The 19,095-nt window shown below is 44.0% G+C and overlaps 1 protein-coding gene across 1 annotated transcript in view; it reads right to left on the bottom strand.

The window, feature by feature from the left end:
- ARPC1A (actin related protein 2/3 complex subunit 1A) overlaps positions 1 to 19,095 on the bottom strand; it is a 156,162-nt gene that overhangs the window by 106,309 nt on the left and 30,758 nt on the right. The window contains exon 2 of the mRNA XM_078665051.1: positions 7,365 to 7,470. Within this exon, the coding sequence (XP_078521177.1) occupies positions 7,365 to 7,428 (64 nt within the window). The 5' untranslated portion in view covers positions 7,429 to 7,470. The remainder of the gene's footprint in view (positions 1 to 7,364; positions 7,471 to 19,095) is intronic.

The following is a 19,095-nucleotide window of genomic DNA, read 5'->3' as shown; positions in this document are numbered from 1 at the left end:
TGCGCTGCCCAGGGCGGGGGGCCACCAGGAGTCGTCCCAGGCGGACGGTGAGGATCCCAGGATGAGGACTTCCGTCTTGTCTGAGTTCAGTTTCAGGCGGCTGTTCGACATCCATTTGGCTACTTCTGTCATCCCTTCGTGCAGGTTGGCTCTGGCGGTGGCGGGGTCGTTAGTGAGGGAGAGGATCAGCTGGGTGTCGTCGGCGTAGGAGATGATGTTCAGGTTGTGCTGGCGTGCGATGGCTGCGAGGGGGCTCATGTAGACGTTGAAGAGAGTTGGGCTGAGCGAGGAGCCTTGAGGAACGCCGCAGATGACTTCGGTGGCCTCCGATCTGAGCGGGGGGAGGCGGACTCTCTGTGTCCTTCCGGTGAGGAAGGAGGTGATCCACTCCAGTGCCTTCTCCTGGATTCCGACGTTGCTGAGGCGCTGTACTAGGGTGCGGTGGCAGACAGTGTCGAAGGCCGCGGAGAGGTCCAGGAGGATGAGGGCCGCTGTTTCTCCGTTGTCGAGCAGGGCTCGGATGTCGTCTGTGGCTGCGATCAGGGCGGTCTCGGTGCTGTGGTTGGCCCGGAAGCCAGACTGCGAGAGGTCGAGGGAGCCGTTCGTCTCGAGGAAGGCGGCCAGTTGCTTGTTGACGGTCTTCTCGATGACTTTGGCCGGAAACGGGAGCAGCGAGATGGGGCGGTAATTCTTGAGGTCGGTAGGGTCTGCTGATGGTTTCTTGAGTGGAGCGCTGAGTTCGGCGTGCTTCCAGCTCTCCGGGAAGGTGGCGATGTCGAAGGAGGTGTTGATGATGTCCCGCAGGTGGGGTGCGATGACAGCGTCGGCCTTGTTGAAGACGTGGTGAGGGCAGGGGTCTGTCGGAGATCCGGAGTGGATGGAGTTCATCGTGCGGATGGTGTCTTCGGTGCTGATCGGGGTCCAGGCGCGGAGGGTGGTGGTGGGGGGCGGTGGTTCGGTCGTGGCGTGCGTTGGTTGAGTGCTGAAGCTGTTGTGTATGTCCGCGATCTTGTTGTGGAAGTAGGAGGCGAGGGAGTTGCAGAGGTCTTGCGAAGGGGTGATGTCGTTTCCGGCGTTGGGGTTGGAGAGCTCTTTCACGATGTTGAAGAGTTCCTTGCTGTTGTGTGCGTTGTTGTCCAGTCGTTCCTTGAATGCAGTTTTCTTGGTGGCGCGGATCAGCTGGTGGTGTTTTCGGGTGGCGAGCTTGAGGGCAGTCATGTTGTCCGGTGTTGGGTCTGTGCGCCAGGTTTTCTCGAGTGCTCTGCAGTTCTTCTTGGAGCTCTTGAGTTCGTCGTTGAACCATGGGGCTTTCTTGCTGCCGGGTCTGCTCGGCGGGGTCTTCAGCGGGGCGAGTTCGTCTGCACAGTCGCTGATCCATTTCGTGAGGTTGGTGGCTGCTTGACTGGGGTTCGTTGTGCTGGTGGGAGGGTTCTTGCTCAAGGACGTAGTGAGCTGGTCTGCAGTGATCTTGTTCCAGCTTCTGCGGGGAGCCTGTTGCTGGTGATGGTGGAGCGTGGTCCTTCTGAAGCTGAAGTGGACGCAGCTGTGGTCCGTCCATGGGAGTCCCGTGGCGTGGCTGAAGGCGATGTCCTTGCTGGAAGAGAAGATCGGGTCGAGAGTGTGTCCGGCGTAGTGGGTGGGGGTGGTCACCAGCTGCTTGAGTCCCAGGTTTGCGAGGTTGTCCAGCAGGGTGGTGGTGTTGCGGTCGTTGTTGTTCTCCAGGTGGAAGTTGAGGTCCCCGAGGAGGATGTAGTCGGCTGAGGGGAGGGCGAGCGGGCTGATGAAGTCGGCGATGTCCTCGCTGAATTGTGTGCGTGGTCCCGGGGGTCTGTAGATGAGGGTGCCTCTGAGGGTGGTCTTGGGGTTGACGTGGATCTGGAAGTGCAGGTGTTCGGCGGGTGCGATGGTGTCATCGGTGTTGGTCGTGATGCGGATGGTGTTCCTGTGGATGATGGCGATGCCTCCTCCTGTCTGGTTGACGCGGTCCCTCCGGATGATCTTGTAGCCGTCCGGGATGGCGATGGCGATGTCGGGCGCTGAGGAGGCGTTCATCCAGGTTTCCGTGAGGAAGGCGACGTCTGGGTCTGTGGTGTCGAGCAGGTTCCAGAGCTCGACGGCGTGTCTGTGGACGGAGCGGGTGTTGAGCAGGATGCACTTCAGGTGGTTGCTGCTGGTGTTCTGCTTGGTGGACGCTGGTGCAGTGCAGGTCCGGATGCAGGAGAACTTGCAGGCCTGGCAGATGAAGGGTCCGTGGGTGCGTCTCGGGGTGGCTCGGTAGCATCCAGGGGTTCGGCCGGCGTTGAGTGCGTTGAGGGTGGCGGCGTCGTACGTCCGGCGGGTGGGCTGGGGTCTGCGAGGGCCAGGGGTCCTGGCGCTGGGCGCGGGCCAGGCGCGGATGGGCGCAGACGGGCTTACCTTTGGCGCACCTTCGGCGCTCAATCGGTGCTCCCGCTGCGCGCGTCCGCTGCGCGGTCGCTCAGGGGGCGTCATAAGAAGGGGGACGGGAGGGCGGGTCTGCTGGGCTGGGCGAGCGTCCGGGCCAATGGGCCGGTGGTGGGCGGGGCCGCAGGGGCCAGCGGCGGGAAAAGTGGCGAGCGGCCGGCTCCGCTGTGGCTGGGCCGCTCGGGGGTGCTGGGGGGGCGGCGGTGGCGGCAGGCAGGCGGCAGGCAGGCAGGCAGGGCAAGGAGGCTGGCTAGCAGGGCAGCAGGCGAGTGAGGGGGGTGACCCGGCCTCGAGAGGCACAGTGGTCACTCTGTCAACACAAGTGTCACCATTAAGAAATCGGAGATGTACAGGTCAAGTTTTATGCTGATTCTGGTTCAACTTACACTTATCTGAATGACGGTGTGGGGAGATAAGTTTGTCAACAAAATTGGTACACCCCTTTTGGAACCCTACATACAGCCTGAAGGATACAGTGGAGAGAAAATAGACATGCTGGGATTTCAATGGTTGACCTTTAAACTTAAAAACAAACGCACAATGGGGAAGCTCTATGTAGCAAAGAAACGACCTTCTGTTTTGTGTTGGTTCGATCAAGGAAATTTACATATTGTGCTTGATCTGAACAGTATATAGAATAAGTATTAGTTGTGAATGAGGTTGTTTCCATTGCAGCAGCTTTGCTGGAAATATTCCCAAGTGTAATCAGTAAGACCCTTAGAAATCTGCGAAGGTTTGAACATAGAACTATCCTTAGGACAATGCACTCCCTAAAGTTCCCACAGTAAGGAGTATTCCAATTGTGGTAAGGGAGGAGGTATCTAAGGAGTTGGAAAAACTGGTTGCATCCTATGTAATCTAACCTGTTGAATCCTCAGAGTGGATTTCTCCAAGGGACAAGGGAGTAGCAGTGGAAAGATCCATTTATGAACAACAACATTGTGATAGATTGTTTCCCCTTACCTAAAATCAATTAAATGGGAATGTCTCTCAAGGGTGCAAAATGGTTCTCCAATAAAGATCAATCACCTACGTTCCACCAAATTTCATTGACACCTGACTCCAGGAGATTTACTGCATTTATAACACCTTTTGGGCGTTTCCAATTCAAAAGAATTCCTTTCAGCTTGGCCTCAGCAGCGGCCGTATTCCAAAGACTGATGCATAGCTTGTTTGGTAAAGAACAAGGTGTAATATTTTTCCAAGATGATATCTTAGTTTTTGGAGAAAATAAGAACATCTATGTTGTCAAGTTACAAAACGTTTTAGAGAGTTTTGAAAAAAGTGCCTTAACTGTTGAAATTTCAAAGTGCAAATTAGTTGAAAAAACCTTAACATATTTAGGGCATGTAATCAGGAGGGGGTGAAACCTAAACCATCATTGGTTAGTGCAATTGATAGATTGTCGGTGCCTAGTAATGAGGTTATATCATTTTAAGGATGGCGGAGTACTGTGCAATATGTATTCCGAAGTTTACAGAAAAAACCTACATCAAACAATTGCTCAAGAATAAAGTTTGACATTGCAAATATGACTGCCTCAGGCAGTTTGGACCCTGAATTGGACAGTGACAGTAACATTACTATGGACACCACTAATAAAGGTTTTGAGGCAGTGCGGACACAAAAGAATATTACAGGGAAGGAAAATGATTTCTGTTACTTTCAGGACCCTATCACCAGCAGAAGACAAATACTCGATCGAAAAGGAGGCTTTGGCTTGTGCATGGGCGCTGGAGGAGCCATTACATGGGGCAAGCCTTTGACTATTGAATGTGATCACAAACCATTGGTGAAACCGCTACCAACTCAAGGAACTGTTAATGCGACTGCAAGAATTATGAGACTATCATCGTGCATGCAGGATTGCATATGTGCCTACAAGGGGACAATGTGGTAGCTGACTGTATCTCGTATTGCCTCCTTATTTAGAAAAATGTGAGGATGATGCCTGCAACAGTTTCCAAGAGGCATTACTGCACGATTGTGGTACACCAGCAATTAAGGAAGAAGAGTGGATTTCAGAGTATGGGAAGGAAGGTGTCCAGATTGATTTATGGCACATAGTCAAAAAAGGAAACCTCCGTTCTGAGTTAAGACCACTGGGGAGTTAAGTCTGAGCTCTCTGTGGAAAATATGATATGATACTGAGAGGTGATGGGACTATTTCCCCGTTTAGGTTACTTGTTTTGGTGGTCAGGTGTTGATATTGCTGCAAAAAAGTTGGTTAGGGAATGCTGCAAGTGTTCTTTTACTTACAAATCGCTTCACACTTTAAAAACCACCCATGAGCGATGGTTGTATTTCTGAACAACCTTGGGATTCTGTATCCATTGATTTTCTTGAACAAGTTTCTGAATCACACATGTATGTTATTGTACTTATGGAACTCTTCACAAGATTGCTGGTGCGGACATTGTGAAGAAAGCAGATACTAAAACGGTTATCAGTTTCATGGGCAGGGTTTTTGTTTCGGAAGGCTTCCCAGCTACCATTTTAAGTGACAATGGAGTACAATTGTTTTCTAGGGTATCTACGGAGTACTTTGAGAGGATTGGAGCCAACACAAAACACTCACTATACAATCGAGTGGTAATGGTATGCTGGAGAGACTCAACAGAGTGATGAAAGGGGTGATTCAATCAGCTGTTGCTAGTAACAGTGATTGGGAGGTACAGATAAAGAAAGGTGGGCATATAGAGTAATGAATAATGGTGGCACTTGTTTTGCCATTTTTGCTCATGAGAGGGAGGAATCCAAGGGCTAAGTACAACCCTGGATGGTTGAGTAGTACCGGTGTGGAGCAACAATCACCTGAATTTGTTAGGGACCGATTAGTTGAAATGCAGAAGAGAAGCAAGTCTTATTAAGACAGCAAGCATGGAGTGAAACACGTTGGTATTAAGGTTGGGGACTGGTATCGTGCCAGGATGCCTTTTAAAGGTACCAAAAGGTGAGTCAATTAGTTGATTCTGAGGAGGCGGTAGAGATTTTGCACAATGCAGTAAGGGAGAGAAAAGGCAAAGTCTGCAACCTGAAAAGAGTAGCTTTAGGTCTGCAAGAGTTGTGGAAGGTTTCAGAGGTGTTCCGGAAGATAGTTTTTAACGGCTGGTGGATGAGCTGAACTTCCACTGTTGGGAAGTCTATGGAAGATGTAGATTTGGAACAGGGTACAGGTGGTGGTAAAGTTGAGTTGGTGTTCGATTCGAATGTTGTTGTTGGGGAACCATCAAGAGTGGAAGGAGAGCATCAACAACAACATACAAGTGGTGGTGAAAGTGAATTGGTGGTGATTCAAACGCTGTTATTGGTGGACCCTCAGGAATGGAAGAAGGACAACTGATTTCTAACCAGGAGGAGGCAGAAGATATCAGGGAGGAAATTAAGCTTGCTGTGGATACGGAAGTTACTTGTGGCAAGAGGGAGAGAAGGCCACCCAGCTTGTTGATTATATTGTGGAAGGAATGGATGATTAGGTTCACACCATTGAATTAATGGATGATTGATGTATAGCTATGTTTTGAGGTATTTTTATTTTATGTTTCCTCTCTTTTAGGTAATGCAGTTTCTTTTTGATTATAGTAGGATCTTTATGATTACATTAGTAGGATGTGTATTCTTGTATAACAAGGAAGGGGGCATGGGTTATGTGATAGTAATGTGAATTGCATTCTATTCTGTATAGAACCTTTGACGATGAGTGGAGTGTTCTGTAGAAGCACATTAGATTGCAGCCTATGGGATGTTAAGACCTACCTTCCGTTCGTGTGATGCTTAATCAATACTGGAAGTTATATGTTGTGAAGCCCAGAATTTTACACAACACAATCCTAACAGCCACGAGGCGGCCCTAGTTAACCAAGGATTTGCACACTGACGATACAGGTGTACAAGCAGTTATAACACAAGTGGAAAGCAGGGAAGAAAAATGTGCGAGTTACATATACACTTCGAAACTGCAAATCATATTGACTTCAGCTAGACTAAACAAAGAAGTTTAAACCTGCTGTTTAGTCTCTACCTGCTAAAACAGGATTTTCTAGAGCAGACATGATGGCTTCGGGCAGCCAAGGTCAGACATCACAAGCAGTTGCGAGTGTAAAGCTAGCTATGCGAATGTCCTTACAAAGAGAACCATGCATCTCCTGCCGCTTGTGCCTTTAGCTCCTCAAGGTCATCTCCTTTTAAGAAAAAGCTCTTTTGCATCAGTAATAAAGTCGTCGTTGGGTACAATGGGCTTCTTCTGCTTCTGCAAGCATCCTAAACCTATCAGTAGACAGGTCAGAGGAAAGGTAAACAGATGGGCTAACTGCGATCTACAGAAGAACAAGGGAATCGGGGAATTGACAAAGACCCGGCTGTGAAGAGCTGAGCGATAACCAAAAACAACCAGCAGAACACCACTGGGACACCAAATGCTGATCCCTTGATGCACATTGGTGTCCCGATTGACCATCCATGTACGTTTAGTGGAATGATGCAAATATCAACGATCAGCAAGTGTATCTCAAAAGCATTCAACGCATTATTGCAGATCAACTAATAAATATTGAAAAAACAGAGACTTGTCCTGAAAATAGATACTCAATGTCTGTACAGAAAGAGGCATCTAATGGACTACAGTGCCAGCCCAACATTATCACTATGCACCATGAGGTCTACGCCTCAGTCTGTGAGGAAACATGGCTAGCAGCACAAATATTATATACAATATACCCAGGAGTCCACAAACTAAAAGGAATGAAGATGCAGCCCTAGAGGGCCGATCAATGTGTGTCTCTGCTCTTAAAGATTCCATACACGGAGGTGACCTTTCACGCTGCAGTAATGCCTGATCAGGATCAATACATAAAGAGTACGTGCCACCCGAAGCCATGTAATCACTCAAACACTGAAGCCACTAGCGGCTTGGGGGTACTTACGAGTGCGATCCTTGTTCCAGGCATGGCAGGTGATTGGCTCCAGTAAAAACTGATGCAGGGACATGGTGGGCGATGAACTTGCTTAGGGTTTTCAGAAGGGAGAAGGCTGAAATGGCAAAAAGATGGAATTGCATTTTCAATTAAAGTAAATTTTAGGTACATGAACACCAGAAACAATCATCACTGTGCAGTTAAAGTAGAGAACCGAATTATCAGCATTGAATGACAGCTTACAATAAACATACAAAGTGAACCAGTCACGGAAATATAATCCAAAGTTTATTAAGTCATTAAATGTGTAATATGCCATGAAGATGACCTGTTTGGCATAAATATACAACATTTGAGTAGGAACACTCAGTTCAATCTGGGTTTTGACCTAGGACTACAAGATGACTCCACAAGATCAGGGATTGGATGGCAAAGTTTCAATTACAAGGCCATAAGTACACATAGTTCCGATAATAGACTTCATGTAGTTCTCAAAGTTTTGTGCTTTACATACATTACAGGCAAGTTGTTTTCACCACTTAATTTTGATACAAGGCCATGGTTTACTGTCCCAAGTGAGAAAATAACTCACTCTCCCAGTTGCTGTTCTTCTCAACATCCAATATTTAGCGAACTCATGCAAGAAGGAGATGCTTAGGGAGTCCAAGAATCGTTCATTCAAAAAAAATCTGAATTCGATTTAGTGCAAAGCCTTTTCAACACCAGCCCTTTTGGCTTTGCAAAGGTTTGTTACTAGTGTTATGCATTCACTTGCAGTATGCTTTTATATAAAACATTGCAGAGCAGATTCGTGGATAAAGCCTGGTGTGATTATCCAATGGAAATATATACAGCCAAATATTTTAAAGAACCGGATATGGATGATTCAAGGATTTCAGCTGGTCAATCCAAAGTCATCTGCAGCAGCTTTTCAGAAACAGTTTGAGGAAGAGAAGGAATTTTTATTGGATTGTGCCTCGTGCTATCTGGTCATCAACATGACTTTGCATACCTTATTTTCCTAGTAGTTTGGTTCCTTCTGTATTTAATTTCATTCAGCTTTCATTGCAGCTGCGTGAAGGTGTGGTACTACTTATTTTTGGCCAGTTTCCGGAATACCGATGTAGTGTTTTATTCAAATGTTCCTGTTAGTACATTATAGAGGGCGGATATCACTTCCTTATACCTAACAGGAATACCAACCAAGCGCACCTCTGAATTGCATAGTTTGATATGATGTTTGATCTTACTAGTATACCGAAGTTCTTGGAGCAATATGACTAGAACGGGCTGGTCTAGGGGAAGGTAGGCGTGAAAGGTGGGTGCCTGTTTGTGTGAACACACAAAGACACACACTTTTCCATGTGCCTAGAAGTGCTTAGAGCATTGTAGTGGCTACATTTTATTTTCAGCGACGAACCAGATACAAAAGCTAAATACAAGCTAGGAAATCGGCAAAGGATAACCACATTGGCCTAGTCTGGGTGGCACCCTTCATGCTCTGCTTGCTCATAGAATCTCTACAGCAAAGACTGCTGCTGTTCTGCATTTCCTCTGTCTGCAAACACTTGGCAGATGTGGTTATTGTCAAGGGCTGTCCAATGCTCACCATGCAATGTCTACAGACTCATTACGACAGAGATGGATCTGAGGTGGACAGCATAGGAATGGTCATCACAGACTCTAGTGAAAGCAGAGATGTCTTTGAAGGCGTAATTATGATCAAAAGTGATGTGGAATAGTCACCTTCGCCTCTTTGCTAATTTGAACTCAGACAACCTGGCTAGGAAGCTGGAGCGGATGTATGATAATAAAAGAGGAAACAGCAGCTAAGGCACTGAAGCATCTGATTAGCCAGTGGAATCATTAATTTAAAGGGGCTGGAGGAGCTACCTTTCTACGTCGGCTGGGTGAGGTGACCATTCTGTGTGTCGAATGGTGTGCTTAGTTAGCAAGGAATTTACCAGGGCAGAGTGAGGAGGGTAGAATCTGCTGCAAGCCTCGTTTAAGATGCAATGCTTTGGATCTGAAGCCCTTCTTTCGCCCTCCGTTCCGCTTCTTGTTAGCAGGCGAGTGTTTCTTCAAAGATAAATTTGTGGTGGTATTTGCAGACCGGCCAATGTCCAACTAAAACAGTTTGAAGATATATTTTGGGCTCAAATATAAACGACTCAAGATGGTGGAAAAGACTGACACTTTTATCTCCGATAGGATTACGTTTCATAACACTTTCTGGAGTGTAGAATTTTAGATTCAAGTGTATATTAATGATTCTCAATGGTTCAGTCTAGTCATGAAGGAAAATGAAGTTGATAACTGAAAAGTTAAAGTTATTAGAATATATAATTTCAACCGAAAATATGACTTCTGTGTAATTATGTACAAGATTCGTTTTCATAACAGAAGCTTAATAAACATTTAAAAAAGATAGGTGCAGACTGAGAATGTTTCAGGATTGTAACTTTAGCTGAACGCTTGAGGTTCTCTTGTATATACGTTCTGGTCGCAGTTTTGTCCCCAACTATCAATATCTCTACTGATAAAATATTTTTCACCCCCCACCAACAAAAAGAAAATACAAAAAAGTTATCCAATGAATGTTCTGCATTCCTATGGGGAAATAAGATAAGCTAGAACAAAGCAGAGGTTACGTTAAATTCGTCAATATGAACTCAGTACTAAGGCCAGTCTCAGACCCAGACATTGAGCATGCTCCAAAGGACCCCCGGCGAACCACCACATTAAACCCACTTACCATTTATTTGCAAGCCATCTTGCCATCAGTTTTACAGTTCCCATGCTACCCACAACCTAGCACTCTGGGGGAGGATTAATAGAAAATATATACAGAATTATAGATGGGTAACTATCACTATCCGAGCTATGTTCCACCAGGGCTATGAACGGGACAATACGGACAATGGGAGCAAACCTCAAAGTTACCATCCTGTAACCACGAACCCAGAGGTGGAAAACACTGCATATAGACTTTTGTGGGTATGAAATTCGTAGCATGTTGTAGCTTTTAATTTCTTTATTTATCCACCTGCGTCCTTCTCACCTTACTGGATACATAAGTATTATGTTCTTTATGCATCCTCATGTCCTGAGATGTTATGCAATCTTTTCTTTTCCTTTGTGTATGAAAGCGCTCTGATACCCACGGGTCTAGCTAGCGCTATATAAAACTTTATATATAAATGAACAATTATTTATCACCGCAACTCTAATTACACTTTCAATTTATGTATGGCCCATGTTAGCTCCCACTCTCATAGTGGGACCATGGATCGACTGTGCATCAGTAAAAATCATAGGGGAGCCATGCACAACAGAGTTCCTTAACCTCTCTCATCTCCCTCAGCGTTTTTCATTTGTCCTATATATTAAGGAAGCATCCTCCATGTGTTGTCGCCACCCCACATCCCTACACCCTTGGCCATTCTTTGCTCTTCAGAAAAGAAATAGTTGGCAATGAAATAATTGGAGGGGGGGGCGGTAGGGGGGAGACGGGACTACCAGACCTTACCATCCTCTACAGCAACCCAACACTCCTGCACACATTTTAAGTCGCACCTAGACAGCCCTTGCACTGTCTAGAAGATCTGTTGTATGTACTTTGTGTGGGCTTTAGAGCATTACCAATGGACTCGTCTGCTTCCTCTTGTTTAGGGACTACTTTTTTCCTGGCAACTGCCTCTAATTAATAGTCTTGATAGAAAATGACCATCAGAGGTCAGTAAAATACAAGAATCGCTATCTACTTAGGGATTTTTCCCCCCGTTTTTCTAGCAACTACCTCTATTTAACAGTCTTGATGAAAAACAACCAGCAGAGGTCAGAAAAATACCAGAGTCGCTTTACCCAGGATAATATGCTTCATGTCTAAAAAGATTTTGAGGTCCCAAAGGTGAGAGCTAATTAAAAACTAGCCAAATCAACTCAAGAGAACTCAAAAACTCCCTTAAGCTGCGAGGAATTCTCCACATTTTTCTCTGAGAAGACCAAAGCGCTAGAGGTAGAGCTCGCAAACGCCGCGGCTATCCTCCCGACCCAACCTCGGCCGACGAGCGAGGCCTGCAGGATAACAGAGAGTAAGACAAAAAGTAAGACAAAAAATAAAGCAAACTGGGACACATTTGAACTATATGACCAGGACAAGATCGCCAAAACGCTGTCCGAAATCAGACCGAATAACCACTATCATGACCCTTTACCTGCAAAATGTGTAAGAAATAAGCCACATTGTGGTTCCAATCTGGACCAAAATAATAAACGCTTCACTTACACAAGGGATCCTCCCTGATTGCCTAAAAACAGGACAAGTAGTTCCAATAATCAAAAAACCGGACAGCGGATGCATCAGATCCGAATAACTATCGACCAGTAACCAACATCCCTTTACTGGTCAAACTAATTGAGAAATGCGTGCAGAGCCAATTGAAGCAACACATCACCAAGTTCTCCCTACTAGACGAATGCCAATCGGGGTTCAGAGCAGGGCACAGCACGGAAACAGCGATCCTGCATATTGTTGATGACGCGCTACAAGCCCTAGACCAAAATCAAGCATGCCTATTGATTCTCCTAGACCTGTCATCTGCGTTTGACACGGTAAATCACGAAGCACTATTGATTAGGCTACAGGACAGGATGGGATTGTCCGGAAATGTCCTGAGATGGTTCAACTCTTTCCTAAGAAACAGATCTCAACGATTCCTGGTTAACCAAGCAATCTCACCCCCCTGTCCTAATGAAATTGGGGTCCCGCAAGGCTCAACACTATCCCCAGATCTATTCAACCTGTATGTCGAACCCCTCACAGACATTCTTCGGAAATCAAAAGATATCCTACCACATGTATGCAGACGACACGCAAATATACTTAAAGATCGCCTCCCTTGATGACATAGATCTAATGAATGAGACACTAAAGATGGCTTTGCAATGGTTAACTTTGAATCATCTGAAATTAAATGCCCAGAAAACAGAATTCTTGCTAATTTCACCTCCAAGGAGCCACCCTGAAGTAAAGGAATGGACCAAATTGGTGACTGCGCTAAACTGCACACCAACCCTAGTCAACTCAGCTAAATCACTAGGAATCACATTAGATGAGAATCTCGACATGAAAGCCCACATTAATTCAATGGCGAAAAGTGCCCGCTTCCATCTGAGCTACTTAAGAAAATTAAAACCATTCATCTCAGAGGCAGATCTAAAATTGGCTATACAATCCCTAGTGATATCCAGGATCGAATATGGTTGCTCTACCTTAACTGGCCTACCTAGAACATCCACAGCACCACTAAAAGCCTGTCTCAACGCTGCGGCAAGACTCATCACTGGATCTAGGAAATTTGATCATATATCTCCCCACCTGAAAGCACTAAACTGGCTACCTTATGAGGCCAGAGTTCAAATGAAGATAGCATGTATTACTCACAAAGCGGTGCACTATAACACGCCAGGATATCTAGCCAAGAAAATTAAGCTATCGGGAGGAAACAGACCAGCGAGAAGCTCCAAGGAGCTGCTGTTGAGACCAGCCTTCTTCCGAAAGAAAAAGACTTATGACCGAGCATTCTCCGGAGCTGCCCCCAGAGTCTGGAATTCACTCCCCCCAAGCATTAGGAAGATTCAAAATATTGTACTATTCAAACGGGAAATGAAAAGCCTAATGATGAGTAAATACCTTGCATAGGGAAGCCGACGGATCGCTGGTATGAACATTTGCATCAGCTGAAGGGTGGCCTCCTCATGAATACTATCACTGACAGGAGACTGACGCCACACACAAGCCTCGGCTGTATCCGCCAAACTATACAAACTATATATCGTCTACCTCACCTTATCGATTGATAAGGATCGTGATATAAGCTAGGCCTTTCTCACCTTTTATTGCTAATTGCACATGTGTTTGGAATATATATAGTTAGACACCCTTTATAGCCATAGTCGGTGTTATCTCATATTTGTTTGTCTTATATTGATACTGTACTGTCAATGTGTAACCTTCCTCGATGTTAAGCGCTCTGATACCCACGGGTCTTGTTCGCGCTATACAAAACTCTATAATAAATAAATAAATAAAATAAATGATTGATATATATATATATATATATATATATATATATATATATATATATATATATATATATATCCACGCTCCACTCGCACCAGCCTGTTGCACTCCAAGGCGGGTGCCTGCCAGTCGGGGGTGCACCCGACAACAATGACCGCTCCAACAGTCCCTCCCCGCAATGTACGGGAAATAGGAAGCAGCACTCCAAATAGGTTTACACAATGTTTTAATCTCAACAAAGCGCTTTCGGCACTCGGCCTTCCTCAGTAATGAGACGGTGAAACCTTCCCGCCAGCATTCATTTAAACGTTACGTTGCGTGCATACACATAAACATCAAGAGAGGACTGCACCATACAACGGCGTCCGCCATCTTGGAATGGGTTATTTTTCTCTGTATATACAAAAACATTTTAAGCGCACATCGCTCATTCTGTTCATATGCAAGAATAAACATTCTAATGCAAAGCTCCATTATGGCTACAATCATTTATCAAGCCCTGGATGGGCATAAACCATTCCATATGTCCTCGCTTTCTCTCGCCCTGGATGGGCATAAACAAATAATGTGTCTGCAACGTGATACAACCCTAAATATAAACTATAATTCCTACTGAAACTCAGTATAGCATCAAACTGGATAGAACCAACAAGAAGCAAAAATTGCAGTGAAACCATATTAATCCCAATTAGCAATACTCATACTAAGTGAACAGCTAAGTCCTCATGCATATTCAACCCCATAGGTATTTTACTCAGCAAGTCTATAATGTACCGTGACTCCAGTCGCCGCAGCTTGGAGAGTCTATCTCCGCCCCTGGTACTCACTGGGACAGAGTCCAAGCAGAAAAAAGTTAATAATTCCCTGTTGCGTGCGTGTTCTTTCTCAAAATGTCTCGCAACAGGGTAACTGGTGTCTGCATTCTGGATGGCTCTTTGGTGTTCTAAAATTCTTAGTTTCACCGGATTGGTTGTACTGCCCACATACCTTCTGCCACAAGGACATGTGAGACAGTACCCAACGTAAGGAGTGGTACATGTGAGGAACTTCTGTATTCTCTTAGGTTCTTTTACCCCAGGTATGTTATATTGGGTGGTGCGTTTGCTGCCCTTACACGCCTTGCAGCGTCCACAAGGAAAGAAACCTTTCAAGGGTTCTGTTTTAGGTTTGGACTTTAGTTCATCATGGTGACTATGGACCAGATAGTCTTTTAATGCTCTAGCTTTCCTGAACGTTACAAGAGGAAAGGATGGCAGATCTTGTTTGATTATACTGTCTGTCATCAAAATGTTCCAATGTTTACGCAAGATGCGTTTGATCTCATTTGAATTCCTAGAATAGGTAGTTATAAGACGAAATTGTCCAGTATCAGCATTTTTTCTAGGTATTTTATTCTCTAGCAACTTGCTCCTTTCTAGAGTCTCCACTTTACTTAAGGCTTGTCTGAGTACCCCTGTGTTGTACCCCCTTGCTCTAAACCTTTGTATGCAGTTGCTTGCTGCTTCTCTGAACTCATTGTCTTTCGTATGATTCCTCTTGATCCTTAATAGTTCACCATACGGTATACTGTTTACCAGGCTCTTGGGATGTCCACTGGTGGCATGCAGCGTGGAATTGCCAGCGGTTATTTTTCGAAAGAGCTTAGTGTGCAGATTGCCCTCTTCAACAAAAATGGTTAAATCCAAAAAGTTCACTTCTGTTTGGCTAATTTCTCCAGAGAATCTTAGGTTATTGTTATTATGATTTAAAACCTCTAGATATTCTTCAGCTACTTCAACTGACCCTTCGATGACGATGAACAGGTCATCTATGTAACGATACCAGCATTTCACGATGTCGTTCCATTTCTTGTTGGCTGCAGACCAAGCTATCCGTTCTTCCCAATGTCCCACGAACAGATTCGCGAAACTGGGGGCTGAACAATTGCCCATCGCCACACCTGTTAGCTGTTTATATAGATTTTTTCCAAACAGAAATATATTGTTGTTGAGACAGAATCTGAGAAATTCAATCAGCATTTTATTATGTTCATAGTATTTCACTGGTCTGCTTTCCAGAAACCAGGAAATAGCTGCGAGTCCTTCATCATGTACAATGCATGTGTACAAACTGGCAATGTCGATGACCATCATTGTATACCCTTCAGTCCAATCAAATTGATCAATACAGTTCAAGAAATGTTTAGTGTCTTTGAGATATGATTTCAGGTTCACTACAAACGGAGAAAGGAAAGAGTCAACATATATTGATAAATGTTCTGTCAGGCTGCCCTGGGAAGATACAATCGGCCTCCCGGGAGGATTTATTGGATCTTTGTGTATCTTGGGTAGATAATAAAACGTCGGAGTCACAGGGTTCAAGCACCTCAAAAACAAATGTTCATCACCATTGAGCATATTATTGTTATACCACTTCAATAACATGTCGTGGTATTCTTTAATACTGTTGTTGTATGTTGATTCGTTCACCCTCATATATGTGTGTGGATCATTCAGTTGTCGCAATGCTTCTTGTTCATATTGCGTTTTGGTCAACAACACTATATTCCCTCCTTTGTCGGAGGGTTTACACACCAGGGACGAATCATCACAAAGCTTTTTTAGTGCTATTTGTTGTTTATTGGTGAAGTTACACCTGCCATGTCCCAATTGTTGGTGACTTCTCAAGTTTGTCTTATATTGATACTGTACTGTCAATGTGTAACCTTCCTCGATGTTAAGCGCTCTGATACCCACGGGTCTTGTTCGCGCTATACAAAACTCTATAATAAATAAATAAATAAAATAAATGATTGATATATATATATATATATATATATATATATATATATATATATATATATTTCCCTCCAATTACCTCGATAATTCCGAAGTAGACCAGGACACACAGAGTTCGTTTGCAGAATTTAATAGCAAGTGAAAAAGTGCGACGCGTTTCGCCGATAAGGCTTGCTCACGCTCGTCAAACACACAGTGACGGCCATTTTTAAAGTGCTCAAAACACACCCCCAGTGAACTTTGTTTTTTCGCAAGGTAATGTATGCAGCCATTTTGTACACATACTGGTAACGTTAATGTGTATCATACACACAATCAAATCATGTCATAATCAATTATAATATCGTGCATGCAGAAACAATACATGTCGGACATCGTTATTCAAAAGCAATCGTAACGTTTCATGTATACGAATATAAAATATATTCTGATTAAATAACATTTCAGGTTCACTGGTACCTTGAACGAGGCCATGTTAAATTAAACATCGTTTCAAAATACATTACGAGTACATTCATAGTAAATGAATGAAAGGATTAACATTGAATATGTTTCGACATGTAACGACGATATGCATTGGCTGTTAAGTATCCAGTCCGTGTTACGCTCAATGTGATTGGATCGCGTTGCCTGAGAGACGCGGTGTAAACCATATGCCGCTTTGTATCAATAAAGTTATCAAGCCCCAGTGGGAAAGAAATAGTAAACAAATAAGTGTCAATCAAGCCAAAGAGTCTTGTAACTGCCCATGTGGGCTATTATGCAGAAACCAAATCGCCTCTACTGGTTATAGAATTTGAAGCGATTTCCTATTAATCCACAGTCAAATGGGTTTCAGCCCAAGTGGGCATACATAGCCTCCTACCACATCGGGCTTGACTCGATACAGATAGATGTCCAACACAGTAAATGTTCTTGTTCCCACATTTCAATACATCCAGTAGTACCACACATTACCTGTGGAAAAACATATGTGATATTGTACTTTTAAAATGCTTAAAATACAGACAGCAGATATTCTATTTAATGTAATAGATACACTTATTCTTCATACAAATGTACTGACAGTTCCTCGCTAGTATTCAACCCCATAGGAGTCAGACATTGAAAATCAATTATATATTTGGACTCAAGTTTTCTCATGGAGAGTTCATAATTGCCCCCTCGTATTCCCAGATCAACACAGTCAATAACCACCATACGTAATTTGGTCTCATCTTGCATATGGTATTCAAAGAAGTGTCTGGCGACCGGATATTGTCTGTTGTGGTTCCGTATCGCTCTTAAGTGTTCCAACACTCTCTTTTTTGCCTCATGTTTCGTACTGCCCACATACAGCTTGTTGCATGGGCAGATTAATACATACACACTGTATGGGGTATTGCAAGTTAGTCTCTTTCTGATAATAAATTCTCTGGATGTACCAGGTATCAATAGAGTCTTACAATCTCTACTGTATTTGCACGCCTTGCATTTCCTACAGCATGCAAATCCAGCATTAGTGGCATGTTTAGGTAGACCTTTGTTAGTTACATAGTTGTTGCTTAACTCATCTCGTAAGGATCTACCCTTCCTGAACGTGATCTGTGGATTCTCACCTAAGTATTTTGAAAGATGTTCATCAGTGTTTAACACATGCCAATGTTTCTTAAATACCTTTCTTACATCCTGAGATTGACCGGAAAAGGTGGTTATAAATCTGATTGTTTCAGATTCTGGCTGGGGCAATTTAGGAGCTAGTAATTCCTCCCTAGTTTTGGTGTTGCTACGTTCCACTGCCTTGGCAATAACTTTATTGCCATATCCTCTCTGCCTAAACCTCTGGCACATTGCCATTTCTTCTTTCTTATATCCATCTTGCGTGCTGCAATTGCGCCTGGCGCGCAATAATTCCCCGTAGGGTATGCTGTACACAAGATTCTTGGGATGGCAGCTCGAAGCTCGTAGGAGACTGTTCCCCGACGTGCTTTTTCTGAACAGTTTCGTGGTCAAGTTGTTGTCAACCACTTCAACTTCAACATCCAGAAATTCCATCTTTGTCCCACTGATATGTTCAGTAAGAGTCAGCAGTGCATTGCACGCGCAAGTTATAGTGAGTCCAACTAACTATAACGTGGGAATTTCAATGGTTTTATGCGAGTAAAATTTCCACCTAACTATAACTGGTGTGAAACCTATGGTTTTTTCAGTGAATTTAATAGGTTTTTTAAATGCTAATTCCTAACTATAACTGGTGTGAAACCTATGTTTTTTTCAGTGAATATATATATATTCTCGGCACGGTGCCTACTCTAATAATGGGTTCCCACGCTGCAACTCTGGGCAATAGCTTACTTAGTCTCCACACCGGCCCTAATCGCTAAGGATGCCTGGCTTCACCAGGGGGGTGCCCAGGAGTTGGTCGCCTCACAGGAACAGGACGGGTTCCTCAGCGGTTTATTCAGCGCGGGGACACACTGGTAAATGTAACCATGCGCTTTATAAGCTTCAGATATATATATATATATATATATATATATATATATATATATATATATATATATATATATATATATATATATATATATATATATATAAAATTTCTATGGCAAAATGAAACCCCTCATTTTGTTCCTTTTCAAATTAAATGTATTAAGTGTTACCACTTTATTCCAATCAAGATGACTTCAGGAGTGCCATACTTTTGTCATAAGTAAGACTGTTAGCGTTCTAGTTGTTCTTTAGAACACTCTGGGACATTCTGTCATTGGGCTATAGTTGGGCTACATCTGGCTGATATTTGGGCTACATTTGTTTTTTTTGGTCTCTGGTGGCCATCTTTGGGCTACATTGGGGCTCTAACATATATATAGCCCAATGTAGCCCAATATATATTTTT

This window comes from Lissotriton helveticus, chromosome 10 (genome assembly GCF_964261635.1).
Source record: "Lissotriton helveticus chromosome 10, aLisHel1.1, whole genome shotgun sequence".
NCBI classification, from domain to species: domain Eukaryota; kingdom Metazoa; phylum Chordata; class Amphibia; order Caudata; family Salamandridae; genus Lissotriton; species Lissotriton helveticus.
Note: the sequence above shows the minus strand (reverse complement) of the source record. Positions and strands in the feature narration are given on the sequence as shown.